At 41.5% G+C, this 20,188-nt stretch overlaps 2 protein-coding genes across 2 annotated transcripts; one reads left to right on the top strand and one right to left on the bottom strand.

The window, feature by feature from the left end:
* Window positions 1-267: 267 nt before the first annotated feature.
* Window positions 268-5,653, top strand: selenon (selenoprotein N; the record flags this gene model as incomplete). Its single annotated transcript, XM_079216606.1, has 12 exons — window positions 268-456; window positions 1,173-1,290; window positions 1,417-1,547; window positions 1,830-2,042; window positions 2,122-2,246; window positions 2,883-3,020; window positions 3,114-3,195; window positions 3,869-4,057; window positions 4,153-4,258; window positions 4,848-4,960; window positions 5,056-5,157; window positions 5,445-5,653. The coding sequence occupies 12 exons, from the start codon at window positions 268-270 to the stop codon at window positions 5,610-5,612; spliced, it is 1,674 nt and encodes a 557-aa protein (XP_079072732.1). The 3' UTR covers window positions 5,613-5,653.
* A 2,218-nt stretch (window positions 5,654-7,871) lies between these two features.
* Window positions 7,872-19,802, bottom strand: LOC306735148 (oxidation resistance protein 1). The gene is made up of 16 exons (XM_079216592.1): window positions 19,737-19,802; window positions 18,797-19,010; window positions 17,706-17,902; window positions 17,394-17,473; window positions 15,836-15,982; window positions 15,219-15,374; window positions 13,890-14,021; window positions 13,622-13,806; window positions 13,143-13,525; window positions 12,885-13,044; window positions 11,266-11,464; window positions 9,611-9,721; window positions 8,557-8,709; window positions 8,352-8,447; window positions 8,118-8,191; window positions 7,872-8,009 (listed from the first exon to the last, which is right to left on the bottom strand). The coding sequence occupies exons 2-16, from the start codon at window positions 18,895-18,897 to the stop codon at window positions 7,874-7,876; spliced, it is 2,310 nt and encodes a 769-aa protein (XP_079072718.1). The 5' UTR covers window positions 18,898-19,010; window positions 19,737-19,802; the 3' UTR covers window positions 7,872-7,873.
* Between the last annotated feature and the right edge of the window lie 386 nt (window positions 19,803-20,188).

The following is a 20,188-nucleotide window of genomic DNA, read 5'->3' as shown; positions in this document are numbered from 1 at the left end:
TATCCGGGGTTCATCCGGGCTATTCTGCTATTACTTTGTCACTTGACGCGTTTTAACCACATCCATATGGCTCTAAATTAGATGTGGGAAATAAGAAATCTGTGCTGCTAGCTAACAATTCACAGCTGTTGCCAGCGATCGCAACGGCCGGAACAGACGCCCGGTCCTCGGCTACAGGATATCAGAAGTGCTGCTGGAGTTACTCTTTTTTTTTTACGTTATCCAACGATCATGTCTTCGTTCAAATAGCTGTGTTGGAGGTCGAGGATGGCCGCAGACGTGGATAAAACAATCCCCGAGGATGAGAGCAACGTTTCACAGCGGAACGTGCATCTGAGTCCGAGCTCCGGGTCCTGGATCTTCAGGGGGATCTGGACGCTGCTGATCCTCGCCGCTGTCCCTCTTCTCGCCTTTGGGATCAAGTATTATCAAGATGCCCAGCTCGTCCAGCGTCATGTGAGATCTACATCTGTAAAACGTTACACACGTCTTATAATTAAGCTGTGATCTAAACTTGAAAACAACTGAAAGAAATCTAAAAAGGCTCAGAAACCTCAAATTCACTGTAAAATGTCTGTATTAATAGAAAGTTTGCATTAACCTCAAGGTACATTTTATGACCTATATAAAGTGATTATTGTCGCACTACCGTAGGCATATGTAGTCGTTATATTTCACTGCTATTCTCCCAAGAAGGTGTGTTCAGGGTCATTATTTGTCAGACATCAGTCGCCACAAAACACCGCATCTGCAGTTTTCCACCCATGGTGTTTTATTAGGGGAGGTGGATGTGAGTCACAGCTGGTGTAAATCCACTCTTGTTTGGCTACACATGGTCCTCCAAATTGTTCTTGTACTTCCCTCCCCCTCTCCCTCCATTATACAGGCGCTAGTAGGCACGCATCAGTCTGAGAACTAACATCTGTGGCCTCTGGGCTGATCTTTATCCAAACTGAGGCTGAATGAATGCTCTGACACCATGAACAAAACACGATGGTAACATGGATATATTGTGTAGACCATGCATCTACAACTGTGTTTTAATTTCCCCAAATATCTGTGTTTTATGTGAAGAGACAGCTCACTGTCCTAATTTGAAGAACGCATTGAAAATCCCTGAAGCATGTGAACTCACAATAAGGATCAGTCTAAAGCATGTGTCCCTCCAATAGGAAGAGAGTGTTCGAACCCTGGGTGCAGAGGGTCTTTTTCTTTTCTCCTCCTTGGATACCGACCACGACCTGTATCTCAGTCCGGAGGAGTTTAAACCCATCGTTGAGAAACTCACAGGTACATCACATTATATTTCTCTCCTAATTTCCAATTTATTTAATAGCTTTTCCTCTTTCACGAACAAAAACTCACTGGGTCACATATAACCCCATGTTGCCTGTGATCCCTGTGGCTTCCTCACAGGAATTACACCCCCGGTGGATTTTGAGGAGGAAGTGACCCATGACCCCAATGGAGAGACGTTAACCGTGGAGGCTAAAATGCAGCCTCTGCAGCTCGATTCTATGACAAAAAGCAAAGATGGTTTCCTCGGGGTAAGAGATTAGAATTAATGCAATTCACATTCATTAACTTTTGCAATACATTTTCTCCGTCCACATCAGCTCTGTGTCTATGCAGTTCAATCAAAATATGTAAGCAACCAAGAATTTAATTGATAATGAAATAGCAGATAATTAACTTAATAATAATAATAATCACTTTAGATTGATTCAATTGTAACACAACTTTTTTTGAGAAGCAGTTCTTCTAATTTTGAACAATGCACGAGTAGTAAATGGATTTTATTTCTGGTTTTCTGCTTCTTGGTCTTGCAGGTGTCGCACAGCTCTCTGAGTGGGCTGCGCTCATGGAATAGCCCAGCAGTGCCTTTTTCCTCCTTCTCTGCCAGCCAGTTTAGGGCCCTCTTGCCCCCAAAGAACAAGGGGCAAGTGGGCGACACGTGGTGGGTGATTCCTAGCGAGCTCAACATCTTCACTGGGTACCTGCCCAACAATCGTTACCACCCTCCCTCACCAAAGGGCAAAGAGGTACCCTAAAAACTCCCCAGTGTTCAGAGACTTGTGATAATCAGACTGTATATTGAGAGCTGTTCTCATCCTGCTGCAGGTTCTCATCCACTCCCTGTTGAGTATGTTCCACCCGCGGCCCTTCATCAAGTCACGCTTTGCACCTCAGGGCACGGTCGCCTGCATTCGTGCCAGCAACGACTTTTATTATGACATTGTGTTCAGGTGAGAAGCAATTTAGGGCAAGGCATAAAAGGCCATAGAGGGGCTTTTTCTCCTTTTAGCCCATTAACTACAACATTATGTATACTTCACATTAGTGCTGCCTAATATCCAGAACATTCTATAAACGTTAATGTTGTCCCTGGCAGGCAGCCACTGGTTTCAATTTAATATCAGCATGCTCAGCCTGAGTCCTCTTTACTTTGATGTCAATGTGACATTATGATTGGGCGCTAATGCAGTTTCAAGTACTTCGTTCCTATTTTGAAAGCTATTTGTTGTTGGAGTCAAAACACAAATGAGTCAGATGCTGGAGAGCAACTTTTTTTAAATGAAAGAAACTTGCAGATCCATATTACATGCTGAATTTCGTGTGTTTTGCACTCAGGTTTGACTTTCTGACACCGTGTTCTGACATCTTGCAGTGCTTTTTAGCTGCAGCTTCAAATACCAGATGTCTGAATTTGAAGACGTTCAAAACCGTCCTCACTTACAACTGCACTTTCATGCGACAATAATGTAACATTAGCAAATAGAAAGCTTTCTTTAAAGTCTATAACTACCTGGATAGGTTGGAATTAATCTACAACTGATGGTTGCTCATGTATAACATGAGCAATATCATGTTCAACTCTCCAGGATTCATGCAGAATTTCAGCTGAATGATGTTCCAGACTTTCCCTTCTGGTTCACCCCGGGGAAGTTCACCGGCAACATTGTTCTCTCTAAAGATGCATCTCACGTCCGTAACTTTCACCTCTACGTCCCCAATGACAGGTAAATCCTTCAAACACACATTGTTCCCTTTGTGCACGCAGTAACCACTCCGCATTGTGTAGTTCTAGTGCCATATATCCTGTTGTGTGTCAGGTCTCTGAATGTGGACATGGAGTGGCTGTACGGGGCCAGTGAGAGCAGCAACATGGAGGTGGACATCGGATATCTGCCACAGGTACAGCTGCAGTGATACATTGACACTTCAGAACAGACAAGTGTCTCTATTTCATTATTTATGTGATATTCCAGCACTTCCTGATTTAGTTCTCGGTCGTTAAGGCAGTTTAAAACTCATTCAGCACAATTTATAACCATTTGGGTGTCAGGAGATCCGTCTTTTTTTAATGTTCCATGTCACTGTTTTGACTTATTGTTCTCATCAGTGTGTCCTCTCTTTAATTTAATTCCTTTTTTTGTTTTTGGTTATCAAACCTGTTAAGGAGCATTAGGCTAGGGTCCCACTTCCTTTTTAACTTTAATTATTTAATTATTTCCATGCCTCATTGAGCCAGTTTCACTTTTTCTGAAGGGACTTCTGCATAAAACATAAAATTTCACAGATGATTAATGTGGTGATTTCCCCCCATAAATATGTCAAAGATCACAAAATATTTTTTCTGATTTTCCTCAGACAAAAAATGTCATTAAAAAAAATGCTATTATGCTGCGTTCACACCAAAATTTGCAACGCTTTTTTGCCTGAGTTTACTCGCTCAACTCCATGTGGTAAATTTGCGTCATTCGCTTGACTTTGCATGTAATCTACTCCCGCAAATAATTTGCGACGCTTTTGGTGTGAACGCAGCATTAGAGCTAGCTTGTACAAAAAGTTCTGAATGTGTTCACAGTTAGAGCTGCAGTCCACGGGCCCGTCCACTCCCTCCACCATCATGGATGAGGAGGGCAACATCATCGACAGTCGAGACGGCATCGGTGAGCCGATCCAGTTCGTCTTCGAGGACATCCACTGGACCTCAGAGATAAGTCGGCAAGAAGCCACCCGGCGCCTAGAGGTCAGCCTCTACCCTTTCAAGAAGGTAAACATCCATGAAGCATTTATTCAACACATCGTTAGCTTAAATTCTGGGAGGTTTCACAACTGTTACATTGTCCTCATCTTACTCCCTCCCAGGTGTCCTACCTGCCTTTTTCAGAAGCCTTTGAGCAAGCTGAAGCAGAGAATAAACTGGTGCATTCCATTCTGCTTTGGGGGGCATTAGACGACCAGTCCTGCTGAGGTGAGATCATCATGTAGCTGATTTTACAGCATTGTACGGTCATTGCTAAAATGGACTACATCCAAACAATGATATACATAAGGGATGCATTTTTTTCAGACAGGGGCTTCCACAATCTGGGCGATATGGAGTTATTGTAATCTTCAGTCAGTCGAAAACACTTTCACTGTTACTTAGAAGCCTTTCAAATCAATTATATGAATTTATTATGAGTGAAGATTAGCTAAATTCTATCAGATTATGTTTTTGTGGAAAAAAAGACTTATAATAGAGCACGGATACTTTACTTTATAGCGTTGAAAAGAAGAATGAATACTTCTTCCTCTTACAAATTAAAAGTTGAATTTGTGAGTACTAAAACACATACGTCATCTTTAATTCAATACACTCAGCGGCTTTGTGGCTGCAGCCTTATTTGGTCTGGTGAAACCAGTAACCTGTGGTGGTTAATGTTCAATAAAGATTGCCATATTGCTCACAGTACTGACTCACTCTGCTGACTTTATGACTCTTCCATTAGTTTAGCTTTTTAGCTCAAATTTATATTTTGCACTTTTTCAACATCGGTCTCTCCTCCGCACTTCTGTAGGTTCGGGGCGAACTCTCCGGGAGACAGTCCTGGAAAGTTCGCCCGTCCTGGCCCTGCTCAATCAGAGCTTCATCAGCAGCTGGTCTCTGGTCAGAGAGCTGGAGAACATGCAGGTGAGCAGTTCAGGCAGTGTAACACCCGAGAAACTCAGCCAGTGATTAGTTGACTGAAAAAAAGTTTAATTCTCAAATGTTCTGCTTTTAAACAGGCTGATGAGCAGAACCCGGTGTTGAGTGAAAAGGCCCAGTTACACCTGGAGAAGTACAACTTCCCTGTGGAGATGATGGTGGCACTGCCCAATGGAACTATTGTAAATATTTTACTCTTTTACTCAGTTAAATTATATGTAGAAACACTCCAGCTAAGTCAAGCAAAGTCATTTCATTTAAGCATGTATAATTCTGGTTAAAATCATTGTTTTGACCTGGGATTGAGCAAGGTCAGGGGAAAACATGTTCCATCTCAGTGGTACTTATTAATGTTCATAGTCTTTAATTTAAAAGAAGGAATGCCTTTCACATCTTCCAGTCAATCCTGGTGTGGTAAAAAAGAAAGTCAGACTTCAAACTTGCATCTACTTCCTGTGTTTGGCTTTAGCTCCACCACATCAATGCCAACTTCTTCCTTGACCAGACGGCCATGAAACCAGAGGAGGAAGGAGCAACGTTCAGCTTCTCTGGTGGGTTTGAGGACCCCTCAACATCCACTTATATCAGCTTCCTCAAGGAGGGGTTGGAGAAAGCCAAGGAGTACCTGGCACAGTAATGTGTGTCTGTGATAGAGCCAGAGAGACTAGACGGGAGGAAACAACCATCATTCCTCTGGGTAATGACCCAAGATAAGGAAAAGCTTTCTCATCAGTGTTGGCAGCTGAAAAAATATTTTTGTCTTCTGTCCTTTTTGTTACTATTTATTTGGGCGTTTCTCCTGGTCAGAAAGTTTTATATCCAGTGACTAACAGTACAGGGAAATATTGCTTCTCAAACCTAATGATATGGTCAATATAGTATATTTTACTGAGATACAAAGCAGAAACATATATGTTAACACATTTAGATCGTCTCTCTGTGCGTGTAGCTGATGATCAAAGTTGATATAAATTGTAGACAGAGGCTCATCATAACACACAGCGAAAATCCGATATTTCTTCTTTTACGTCCCGGTGTCTCATGTGCAATATTTAATGACTTGAGTGTGGTTTCCTGCTGCTGAGCGTCCCCAGAGATGGAGGCCGGTGCAGCCATTGCCTTTAGTTGCGTTTCAGCAGTTTGTGAAGACGTTGCCTGAAAGCTCTCTTCGGGCCGGGCGACGCCTGATGTTATTGCTGAGGCTGCTGGAGGAAACGCCCATCTCTGACTCAGGGGACAAAAGCAGCAGGAAAACTAAACTAAGCTGTCGCACGTAAAATAATTAATTCAGTTGTTTTGGATTTTGAAACCAAATGTTGGAATATTTAGCAGTTTTTTTTGAGGAAAATGTAAGCACACCAAAGAGCTTTGTTTTTAAATGTACAGAAGCTGGCCTGCAGCTAGAACAGCTGTCGAGGTTCATATTTATATAACTAAATGGAACCAAATGGTTATAGGTTTGATTCTTGAACTGAGGCACATGATACCGTGTTCTGCTGTTTTCAGCTTTAAGGATCCAGTCAAAACAATGTATCTGCTCATGTCTTTAGCTGGATAAGTGGAAACACTTGATGTTAAGAAGAAGAAAAAAGTGACAATCTGGCTCTACCATTAGCTATTTTTTCACAATGTCTCTTTTTCCAGTCATGCAACAAACAATGTTTCCTCTTCAGGTCTATAATCTCCCTGAGCACAGGGATTAACAAGTCATTTTAAATAGTAATAGTTAAGTAGTAATAACAGTGAAAGTAACATTAAGTCTGAATGTAACTTTGTGAAAGGTCATACAAGGTCCTCTACATGCAAAACATCTAATTGATTGGAGCCTTGAAGGGAGAAACACTGTTATTCTGTAACCTACCAGTACAATTTTTCCTCAAAGGTAAAATAATTAAAATGGTTTTTTTTTGTACAAACTGAATCATGTGTTTTTTGGCAACACCTGCAATGCGCTGCACAGTTAAACAAATTATACAAACGTGTTTTAGATGTTTAAATGTTCACTCTGTGCTGTTTTTATTAACTAAGCTACAATAATGTACAATGTAAGCAAAGTAGACTTGCTTTGTTCGAGCGTGGAGCTTGTTATGGATACAGTTGACTTGAGACAACACTGCATTCATTTAACGCTTTTTGTCATGCTCAGAAACCACAGAAGTGAATGAGTCAGCACTTGAAATGAAAAGAGTTCAGAATATTAATGAATTCTTATGAGAATAATGAAAGACTGAATTGTAGCTTGAAGAATTTCATTGCAAGTACAGATGTTTTTCAATTGAAAGGCTTTTCTTTAAGTGGAGCTTCAAGTGTGAGCACATGATTATTTCCAATATTTATTTATGCTGTCTATGACACTAACTGATGCAAACCCATAAAAATGATTGGTGTCCGATGACTGGTGTTTGTGCTGTGTGTGTTTTTGGTTTTCTATAGAGAAATCTACTCATAAGAAGACAAATGGGCGTTTCAAATGTCCAGCATTCACTGAACACATATATACATGAAACCTTTAAAGACAGGTGTACCGCCATGTTCACATGATAAATTATGAGATATGAAGTTACTGATTCACATTAAGAGCAAAGTACAGTTTGAGACTTACTTCTGGGACTCAAGAATCCAATTCAGGTCTACTCAGTTCAGGAATGAGTCAACCATGAAACAGTCCACCATGAAACTCCCACTCCGGGAGATCGGGTCGCCTCGTACAGTTTAGTAAAATCCTCAGCACTTAATCACACGGATAAATCCAGCAGTTTGTAATAGTTCTTGACATGGACGTTACCATGAAATGAATGAGCGGCTGCATTACTTTTTGCTCAGTGATACAGTAAATGCTGTCTTGATAAAGCTGATCAGTGACAACGAGGTGAGTTAAAGAGAAACTCAGCGACCTTCTCAGGTGAACGTCCACACCTCCAGCTCCATGACTCGGAAGTCGTTGGTTTCTGAGAGGCAACAGTTGTTGAAAGTGTAGCAGGGGCTGCTGCGACCGAGGTACAGATTCTCATCCACCCAAAGACCAAAGTGGCCGCTGCAGAGAAAGAGACAGAGTAGTAAAGGTAAAGGAATGACTAAAATGCAGATGCAGATTTTTTTTTTCCCCAGACAAAATAGAAAGGAAGTTGTAAAAATGATTTACCTGCCTCCACCAATAGCAAAGGAGTCCAAGTCTCCTTTGATAAAAAAGGAGTTCTCTCCAGTCCATTTGAAGCACTGCAAAGAAAAGACTGAATCAATCACCACAAAACAGTTTCTGCCACCTGTCTTAGTCGTGTTGTAAGTTATTGTGAAAAATATGTCTCACGCAGGCATCCATACCCTTTCTTAAATTTGACTCAACAGAACCCCTCGGTGGGGCTGCTTGTTAGCTCACCTTGAAGCGAGGATGCAGCATGAAGAGGAACGTTTCTCCTGTGCCGTAGAACGTCTCACTGAGCCTCAGAGGGTGAGAGAGGAAGGCCCCGAATATCTGATGAAGAAATGTCACAAGACACAGCAACAAGACACAATGCACATTTTTAAAGATATTACAACATCCAAAATGAATATTGGAGGAAACATGCAGTGTTTTTTCTTACATCCTCGAGTGCATCCTTGATGACAACGAGCACAGGGGAGTCTGTGGCTCTGAGTTTCCTGTAGAGGGACTTGAGGCTGGCGCCGTGACGGGACGTACTGTAAGTCAGCTGCCAGCTGTAGCCAACTGTCCTCGGAGGAAGCTCCTTACATAGCTGAGAGAAGATTAGAGGAGGAAGGAAGGAGCACAAATATGAACAGGGCCAGATGCTGAGATCTAAATTTGTGCAGCAATCACAATCAGTGTACTCTTCTACTCTGGCTCTTCTGAATACATCCAAGTGACAGTTTTGAGCAAGTGTTTTCTAAATATAAAAAAAGCTGCACCACACAAACTAGGTGCGACATAGAGATTAGTCAAATATTCACACTCCGAACTCCTAGAGTGTAGCTAACTAAACAGCTGACTGAACCAACTGGAAACTATCTTGTCAATTTTTAAGCTGTATGAAGTGAAGGACATATGGATTATAGTCAAGTAAAGTAAATATTATCTAAATAGAAAATCACATCTCACAAATATCCCAAAGAAAGACAGTATATGAAACCGTATATACGGTTCACATATCGGATTGATATTTGATAGAAATGCTGTATAATAATGCAAACAATTGCAAGCTTCACTCTAGTGTAAAACTAAGCTTAATATCACTTAAAACCATTTTATTTTTATGTTACACATTTATGTTACAGCCAGTGACTCCCTGTTTTAGTTTGCTTCAAATTGAAAGGCCGCAGATGTCTCTCGAGCAAACGATTTATACATTGCTAAAGTCTCAAAGTCCCATTGAAGTCACAATTAATCATCTCTTTTGCGGGCACACATTCCTGTCAATGTGATTTTTCCGTTCATTATTAATAGTTTTTAATTGTTAAAAGTAAGAAAGTGAAATATCAGAAGGTTTTGTTGGTGCAACATGATTCTGACAATCACTGCTTTGAAACAAACACAAACTTAGTGCTGGATTTACAAAAAGCTGGTGCATGTGTGTGATGAGTTTGTGTATACTGCTTTATGTGTGTGTATGTGTGCATGTGTGTGTGTGTGTGCCCCACCTCTCTGACATGTGAAGCCTCTAAAATGTGGCTGCTCTCTGTGATGTCATCGAGTCCGTCAGGGTCCCTGTCGACCAGCGTTGGCTTGTCACTCTCTTCCATCAACACCATCTGCACAATAACATTAATACATTATGAAACAAAGAGAAGCGGTGAGCGTGTAACACTCCAAGTTTGTGATTCTTTTTTTTCCTTCACACAAATTAAATAATTACAAAGAATGCAACCTAATTATAAGCGTGAAAATGCATCAGTTATCAGAATCGTTCATATTTTTTTACAAGTACGTTGGACATACAAGGAATTTGACTAGGTGAAAGGTGCATGACAATAAACATAAACATAGAATATAGCCCTTTCCCTGCCGCAGATCTTTTTTACAACAACATTGTACGCTTGCATGAAAATACTCCAATGCACTTTTCTTTGGCACCCAGGATGGTACGTACACGAATGAACGTGACTTTATCCCAACATCATCCCAATATCTTACCTAGTGGTATTGCTCCAGGGAAAAAAGTGAGCATGTTGAATGTTGAACATGTTATCAGAAATTATTAATATCAGACTTGCTTTGAGGGTGTGGGCCAACACAATCAATAACTCACCTACAGACGAGATCGGATACAATGGTGCAGGCGGGACCGTCTGATTTAGCTTACCAGTCTCCTTATATACATGACAGGACTTACAGTACCGGACCACATCCTTCTTCAGGCCAGAAGAAACGGTGCAACACCCGATCATATGTCTTATTTACACCAAGATGGCCAGCGAGCTGATGACCATGAGAGTTTCTGAATGTCATGACGGTATTTAAAACAGGAGCACAATCTGTGTTACCTCACTCCGGTCCCAAACAGAGGTCTCCGTTTACACATAAGCACCCAGTGTTCAACAAACTATCCCGACTGGACACACTGGGTTGAGACGGGACTTGAACCTTCCTTGAACCTGTTGTCACTAGACCTGGGTTGCGTAACAGACCTCTCACCAAACACTCATGAATGAGTGCATTTTCTTGCACCATTGAGCAAACAATGACTTATCCTCACGAGAAAACTCAGTGTCCCGTTGATATTTCTGTTTTCCGATAAGTCTGCGGCACAAGCCCATGTGCCTTCAAAATGCCAGCCGGGACCTTCTCATAATCCGGACTAGTTTTAGTTCACTCTCTCCTGAGCATTGCCAGTTAAAGTTGTCCCAACACACTTAAAGATAATTCAATATTAATCCACATCTACCTCACAAAAGACTTGAACAACGCAAATACATCTACTCGCATCAAAACCAAGTGATTGCCCAGCTGATTGTGAAGTTGTGGAACCTTTAGGAACACTGGTGCATTAAATTCAAATTCCTTCAAACACAACACAGCTTTCTCTGTGTGTAAGCTTTCCCATCTCAAGATTACAGTCAATGCCCTTCTCCAACTCAAACTCTTTCATCTGTTCGGCAAAACCTGCCTCTTCAGTTTTAGGAGATGTAACGGCGGTCACCCCAGCTGACAACAATCACTGGAAATTCCAGCATGAACTGACAGCTGGCAACCAGCTTGAGATACTAGCCGTGGGACCCAGAGAGAAGGAGAAGAGCACAAGAAGTTTCCATCATTTATGTCCTCAGAACATTGAGACTGAAATGAACCTACTCACCTCCCAGTCGTCCCCTGAGCTGCGGTGCCTCTGGAACACCTCCTCGTCCTCTTCCTCCTCTTCTTCTTCTTCCTCCTCTTTGTCCTCAATGAGTACAAACTCCTCTTCGTCTCGGTCCGCTTCCCTCTTCTCCTCTCCTCCCTCAAATATACACAAGTCTGGTCGACAGTGTGTCAGGTAGGCGTACAGCTCGTCAGAGCTGCAGGGGGAAAACCAAGCAGTCACTCAGACATGTTGACAAGACAAACAATCCCGCAGCTGCGTCAACACGGCCAGGAGGGACATTAGTAGGAGGAGCTTTTGAATGCATTGAATTAATGCGCATGAAGACTACAGTTACTTAGTTACAGTATTTAAGTAACTGTGTTTAGTTACCTCCCAACAGTGTTAAATAGTTACTGTGTGGATGCCATACTCGCCCTTTCACTAACCTTTGTACTTTTACTGAAATGTTTACTGAATGACAAGAAATTTGTAATCAGAGAAAGTAAATGTTCAACTGAAGTGATCAGTTTGAGCATCACAAGTAGATGGAGTGTGTTAATAGCAGGCTGGTTAAGTTAACCCATAAGGACCCACGGTGACACAGGCGTCCCACGTCCTTTAAGTGTTCTGGAAAGTTCCATATACAGCTTCATCCTTGATTTTAACTCATAGAGTCCCTAAGTGACACCTACTGAACATCTTGGTGGGTCATGTAATTTTGTGTTCCCATAACAACCTTTCCAAGATGGCTGATCCAGGTTGTGACAGATCTGAAGAAAATGCTGAATTTAAAAAGCTTGTTTTTCATTGTTAAAGGTAATATTTACCCATTTTAAGAATTATAATGCTTGATTAGCATGTCCTTTAATGTATTGCACCTGCTGCGAGCACATTTCTTGAAGAAACTGATATAAAACAAATCAGATAAAAATCGTTGTGACACATACGTCATGTGAACCCAGTGTTCTTTTGACATTTGTAGGTAAATCATAAAAAATAATTAGGATCTGCTCAGTTAATTTGGCTGATTCAATAGTATTTAGCCAACAGATTTTATATTGTTCAATCCAAAGCATATTAAAAAAAAATAAAACCCAAAAAATCATGTTATAATTATGTAATTATTAATACCATTTTTTTTTTTACCATTAACGGCCAATGTGACATATGTATCATTTAAAAAATGTGACACTATTTTGAAAACAATGTCAGAAATGTGTTCTACGTGGTCTATTTAGTCTGTATTATGTTCCCCATAATTGTCCTTGAAGGAGAAATGGGTAAGCACAACACAGCCAGTGAAAATGTTTGTGTACAGTTGTTCTGTGGCTCTGGAGGTCATAGCGATGTCGTCAGGGTTATTTTAGCTTGGGCTTGAGACGTTAAATTCATAACCAAAAACCTGAGTCAACAACTGGATGCGTTTGGTTTGAATGGAGTTCGTATTTAAGGGTGGGGGGGGGATGCTAATCTGCCACAAAACCGCAGGTCAATTTGTCTCCTCGACGGTCTGACGCGATGTGAAAGTAGCCTCAACTCTCTTGTGAGTCCTCTAACTATGATATTAAATCGCTGGAGTATCCCTTTAAATCTCTGGTCCATGTGCATTTCTCTGTCATTAGTTACTTTAGTACCTCTCTTGTGAAAGGGCCAGCCAGGCATCCCTTCTAGCTAAAGGCTTTGACGACCCCAGCTGAAGGCCTCCTGCACCCTTTTTCTTTCCTGCAGACGGCTGAACCCGCAGCCGCAAAAACATCAGACTCCCAGGATTTCCAGCTGATGACCTCCGAGGCACTGAAAGTAAACATAGAGCCATGGTCCACTTGTGGTAAAGAAAAATACAAACAGAAAAATAAGCCATCTTGGAGACCGATCCTGATTCACATCCGTACCTGCAGTCGGATTCTTCTCAGAAGACATCCCCGTTTCATCAGTGGGATGCGGCTCCGTCTTCACTTTACTCGCCGCCTCTTGACCTCCACAGCAGAAGGTGGCAGCGCTGTTCAGGGCAGCCACTCCCAGGTCGCCTCCAGACGCCTCCGACAGCACCTCCAGAGGGCTGCTATCAAGCTCCACCTCAGCCTTCGCCATGTCTCTGCTCTCTGCATCCTCCTCCTCCCGAGAGACCTCTTTGGTCAGGCTCAGAGCCAGGCGGGACAAATCTGATGCAGCCACAGACATCAGAGCTGGGAGCGACTCCCCTTTTGGGTTTGGGAAGCCGTCTGCTCGGCTTTTGCCGGTTTTCAAACTCTGGAAAATGTTCTTGCCCTTTCTCCTGATAAGAAATAGATTTTTTTTAAATGCTTGCATTGCCTTTACATGTAATCTGTGTTAAATGTGTTAAGTTTAAGAACAGTGGATCATTGCTGACCTCTGCTGGGACGTGTTGAATCGAACGTGTGAGATGTCAGAGAAGAAGGCGACAGATGCCAGATTGTCGACAGAGCAGGACAGGAGGTATTCCTCACAGCCATGTTCCTTCACCAGGGCATGTGTCTTGCACGGGTCAAAGAAGATCTTGTGAGACGTCACCAACAGGATACCTGAAACTACCCCCTAACAGAGACAGCTGATGTTAGCGTACAGATGTCTCCTGCTGTAGAGAGTTGAAACCAGACAGACGTGGCGGTCACACCGACCTTACGGTCTGTTATGTAGCGGCAGAATAGTTTGAGGTACCGCATGGCCTCTGGCCCCTCCCCCTGGCAGCACTCTGGTGGCAGAGCCAATAAGCAGAGCTGTCCATCCGGCATTGGCACCGCCTCCACATCCTGTCAACGTCACAAATCGTATCAGCATACAACAACAAAATGTGCTTTGTGATATATTCAAATATATCTTTACAGCAAGAATTTTGAATATGTATTCGTCCCCAATGATACACGGTCATGTGAACATTTTCATTCAGGTTTCTTTTTAATATTCTCTCATACACGTTCTATTTTTAAATGTTTGTTGCCTGAGGTTTATGGAACACAATTGATGTTGCATTAAGAGGTCAATATATATTATGTACCCCACAACTACAGAAAGGCATATTTATCCTGGATTAGAAGTACTTAGATGTTTTACTTAAGTCAATGTACCAATACCACAGTTTTAAATTATTCCAAAAGTACAAAATCTGCTAAATGGAACTAAAGTATCAAAGTAAAATGACTCATTATGCAGTGAAATGTTCCCTGTAACATACATTTTTATTATATATTACATAATTAGATTCTTAATATTGATGCATCAATGTATTGTATTTACAGTTCGGTAAGTTTAGTCTACAGGTTCCCAACCTAGGGGTGGAGCCCCTCCTTAGAGTCACAAAATACGAAAGGTCAGATAAATAATAAGTTTAGCTGCACACATTTGTTTTTTGGACTTTCTCGAACCTTTCATTTTGCTGTGAAAGAATGGATACATTTTACCTCTTTGAACAGTTATTTACATGAAACAATTTGAGAAGTTTAGAGGTGAAACCTGTCACCCCTTCCCTGTGTTTCTTGGTATGTCAGCTGTTTGTCCTTTCTCTGCCTGTGGCTGGCTGTGGCACTCAATCTCTCTCTTGCGGCCAATCACCCTCCTGCTGTATATTAACAGCGGCTCTACACTCCAGTCTTCTGCCATATAGTTTAGCATGTCAACATGGTGCAATGGGGTTTTCTAGTTGGTCTCTAATAGGCCCTTTTCACAACATCATGTAATTTTGACATGTAATTGCAAGGTAAACACTGGTGTAATTGTTAAATTGACATTCCCTGCTCTGTTCCACCGCAACCTCCGAATCTACTTTCACCCTCATTTACTCCAATAAAGTTGCTTATAGACTTTGTTCAAACCCGAGTAGGGATGCTGCTTTTGATTTCTGAATCCACTCAACTTGTCAACAACTCAAACTCATTTTAATGTTTTTTTGCACTCTTCACTTCAATTTCGAAATGCAAAACATGGAGTAAAGGAATATGTTTTTTTCATACCAGTAGTTTGTCATATTCTGCTTCTGGTGAGGATGGCTGAGGTTGAAGAGCCGCCTCCGCTTCTCGCTTCGGTTTAGGATCAGAGTCCGAGTCCAGTTCTAGTTGAGACGATCCTTGGCCGGTGGAAGTGTTTTTTCCCTTCGGAACGACCAGCTGCTTCAGAATGGAAGCCATGATAAGAACAGCTCTGACATTGAAATAGATACAACCCGATGACAGGAGTGACTACTTCCTCTTTCTACAGGCCAGCATTTCCCCGCCTCTCTTTGTTTGTGGTGACATCTTAGTTCCATGTCACACATGGGGGTTGTGGATAACATGCTGGAGGCCTATCTTTACAGCTAAAATACAACAATTTACAAAGTACAAATTGAACATTATCAGCCCGAGTTTGCTCACAAGGATATGTTTCGTGGTGAGGTATTGATTTCCTGAATGGGTTAAAGATGGAACAACGCACTTCCTACCTAAAGCTAAATACTAAGACAGACATGAGAAATGCTTCTGTTCTGCATATCCAGTCAGCAACAACAGGAAAAGAAACCTGTTCTCTTTTCATTCTTTTTCCACACATAACATACACACTGTGCCATCATCTGTTTACAATGAACTCTTACCTCTCTGGGCACGAGGATAGCAGACGAAGAAGGTACATTTGAAGTGCAAATGGAGGGATGGTGACCCATTTTGCCCTCTTCTACTGAAGATGTTTTGTTACTGTTGAACTGAGATGAGACGCTGAACACCGTGTCCCCGGGGAGACCCTGAAACACAAGCGCAAGAAAAGATTAAAATCTAATGATAAACCAGATCTCAAGACGTTTTTCTTCATTCATGCACAATGTGGTTTTGCATCCATCTTCATGCATGCAGCGGCCTATGGAGGAAATCTTTCAGTCGGTCAGGAGCAAATAATATCGAAGAGCTCTAGTAACTGCTACTTTAATATAATTAGGAACTAAAATACCCACTGCTATTTGTTTTGCAGAGCACTGCATGCTCCCACTCTAAATCTGTTCAAATGTTTGGCAATCTGATGTGAACCTCTAAATATAATAGATCATAGCTGTCATCCACTGACAGATGGACCCATTGACCTAAATTAGATTACTGGTCGCTTGACAGATTATGATCACAGAGAAACTGTGTGATTTGGTGTGGCTGTGAGCATGTGGCTGTGTCTGGAGCTGTGTGTGAGGAATACACTGTGTGTTTGTGTTCATGTGTTTGTACATACTACATATAAATGAATAAATAAATGGGTGAATATTATTTTAAACATAAAAACATGAGCAGCTCAAGAGTTTAAAAAGGAGGATTTACACCTATACTCTAGGGCAGTGATTTTCAACCATCAATCCCAACATACTCTTGCTGCAAAATACACAAAGTTGATTCGACACCATTCTGAAACAGTTTCATCAAAAACTCGACATTATAATCTTCACAAAGTAAAGATATATTGCAGGGCTGCTCTGTTAGAGTACATTACTTTTAGCTTGGTATACTTAATAAACTGACAAGAGAAAATACAATATGTGCTTATTCAGCTCGGAAACCAAAATGATTAAACGTTTTTTGACTTTACGGAGGAGAAGAAGATGGAAAACAAAAGGAAATTCAGGAAGGAAAGAAAAAGGAAAAGCAGAGATCAAACAAATTAGACTGGAACACTTAGTTATGAGCATTAACGCCCTTTCCACATTCATGATAAATACAGGGCGGAAAGAAAAAAATCCCCCAAAAACGTGCTTTCATATTTAGCAGCTCAGCAGTGGACTTAAAAACTCAGCAGACAATACCTTTGAATAAACATCTGAATATACATTCCTCCGGCTGCACTTGTTGTAGAGGCTCTGAAACAGACTCTGTTTTCCCATGGCGCTTGTGAACGTCTCTGAGAGCTCTGACACTCAACTCTGAACCTTGGACGCTCTTTATCAAACTTGTTCATGACCATAAATCGTGAAACCAAATTACCAGCCACAAAAGTCTTGCTCTATCTAGCATACCTCCTCAGATGATATATTGATGCAGCAATACATTTATTATCTGTCTGTCGCTTCCCAACTTCCCAAATTCATGTCTCACTTGTTCCCACAAGCTGTGTTTCTCAATGCACGCCAGAAGTACAATAGTCTGAAACAAAGCCAAAAACTAAAACATGTGACTCACCCTGCTGCTTGTGCTGTCATCTGACAGTCCTCTCATATGCTCTTGCTTCACTGCAGTATTGTTAAGATCCCATGAAGGCCCTGAGAGGGGAAAAACAATTTATGTCACATAAAAACATCCCGAGTTCTGGTGCCTCATCATCAAGATGAATACACTTCAGCTCATTTCCCTGTATGAAAAAAACTTCATGCAAAATTGCCAACAGACTCAGTATGAGTATGCTAAAATGTAAATTCAAACTAGAAATCCTCCTGTACTTTGCCCCTACTCAATGCATATACAGTATATAGATATCAAACACAGGAAGTGCACCTTGCAAGTAGTACTGCCGCAGTTTGGGGTTTCTGATGTGGGGGGTGTGCTTGAGAGGCCGGCTCACGGTGGGTTGGTGCTGACGCTGGCTGCTGGCTGCAGGCTCCTGCATCACTCGTGTTTGAGGTTGAGCCTCCCAGGGCCGCTTAGCAAACTGTGGCGGCTGAGAAACACCAGGAGGAAGCTTGGAACCCAACCTGAGAAAGAGCAAAACAAAAACACTGATTATATCACGCTGTATTTAAGAACGTTACACATCTGCTGAATGTATTCTAAAAAACACTGAGAGCATGTTAGAAACTAATGAAGGTAAAAATGCACCATCTGTTTCTGCCTCAACCTCACACTATGACAATACTATAAAAACAATACTATAAATCACAATACTATAAAAACCCAGGATGGCATCTTCAAAGTGCTTGGTATGTCTAATAACAAGTAAAAAACTGTCATACAAGACAGAGAAAAGACGTAAATAAATACATTTCGAAAGCCAGGAAAAATACTCAAAGGTCATCTTACGAGTGTTTGTAGTTTTCCACCACATCACATGATCTTCATTCTGATTTAATTCATTAGGTTTCCATTATATCTTGCGTTTAATATTGACTGTCCACACTGAAATATAAATTCTATTTCAGGATGGATTACCCTTTAACAGCAGAGATTGAAGGATTCATTTGTTTTAAGAATTTGAAGTGTGATTGACTGAATAGAGCAGGTGCTCACAGTCTGATCAGAGTTATTTATAGGGGGAGTGGGTGTTGTCTGTGCAATGGATAGTTCCTGTTGTAGCTCTCCCCCACATGATGCTCTTTGATGGAGCGTGGAGTCCTTCAGTGACAGTGGATGAAACCAGCTGATGAAAATGTGCATTTTGTGCTAAACAAGCATTGCTATTTGTATCATAGTCTGGCATGACACATTCTTCATGTTAGCCTTGACATGTTACCATTTTTATGAGTATAATTAAAGACTGAATTGTATCTTGCTTAAATCTGAGAAGCAAATGTTATGCCAAACTTGTCACATGTCTGCTCCGAGCTTTCCCCTGTTTTCTCTCAAGTAATCCATGTATTTAGAGGCCTGACCTGGTCTTGACGTTGCCAAAGTAGCTGGTCCTGGTCTTGTCCCTCTGGGGCTCATGGTCCATGGCTCCTAGAGTTTCCGGTCTCCTCACGGACTGAGCCATTTTATGTATTTCTTTAGTCTGACGTTGGCAGTGGTTGTGGTGGGATGAGGGGCTCAGCAGGCATCCTTCCTCCTCCTTTTATTCCCCATGCCTACCTTTGGCCCCAGTTACAGCTACACAAGACAGGAAATCATATGACATGAGGTGATTTTATAAATATCTAGGCGGATGGAGGGAGAAGGGATGGTCAAACTTCTACCTGCAGCCACATGACCCTATAAGGAAGTGAGCTAGAAAATCATGCAGGGTTATGTAGCCAGTTGTCAATCAACCCATACAAACAGCATGTGTGTGTTTACTATTAATGTGTCAATTTGAGCTCGTGGCCCAAGGTTGCTAACTAGGTACAATTTACATTTCCCAACAGCTTAACATTTCTATAATAATATAAAGTACAAGAATATTACACATCAATCGTCTTATGGTGCTTAAAAAAGGATAACAAACTGTATGTGAGCTCTTAGCAGCGCACAGTTTCGCTTAGACATGACCAAGAATATGATCCTTTCAGGACACATAGGAATGCATTCTGGCTACATTCCTGTTTCGGCATCTCATACAGCAGTACACGGCTCACACCCTGGTAGCTCTGCATGAACAGCAACATGCTGCTGTCCTGCAGCCTTCACATTACCCATATGGGCATTTGATTGAACGGACCACAGACCGCTTCCTGTTAATTCTGGGCGTGCAATAATCACCGTGAAGTAAGCATTTTAGACGACATTACAGAATGATCGAGTCTGCTGTTTTAGCAGAACAAAATGTGGCATCAGCAGCTCAACAGAGATGAAGAATTCATGGGCGCATCATGTCAACTGAGCAGTATATTTACAGACCTGTGCCTTGCCCAGGGATGGAGACGGGTGGCGGTCATGTGAGCGTATCCTCATATTGCAGTGTTGTGATATCACTGCAGACAACAGTTACAAGTTCAATATTCAAGCTCCGCCCAGTCAAGATAGATCCCGGTGGGCCAGCTGACAGCAGTGAAGGCGGAAGTAGATGGGAGTGATACATCTTGAGCTATATACAGTCTATGTTGAGGACCGTTCTCTTTCGTTTACTTATTCTGAAATGAGTTATTGTTATTGTATTAGTTTGGATATTGTGTACTTTATCTATTATAAGGTGTGCTTTTTTTTTACTCTATGTGATGTCTTTCTCGTGTAATGTGCCTGATTGAGACTTTTCTTCTTCCTATGCTTGATGTTTATAGATCAATAGTTTTACAATTACATCATAAAAAAGGTGTTTCTTCTACATGTAGAGCTCCACAGAAGATGAGGAA

This window comes from Taurulus bubalis, assembly GCF_910589615.1.
Source record: "Taurulus bubalis genome assembly, chromosome: 1".
Lineage (NCBI taxonomy): Eukaryota > Metazoa > Chordata > Actinopteri > Perciformes > Cottidae > Taurulus > Taurulus bubalis.
Note: the sequence above shows the minus strand (reverse complement) of the source record. Positions and strands in the feature narration are given on the sequence as shown.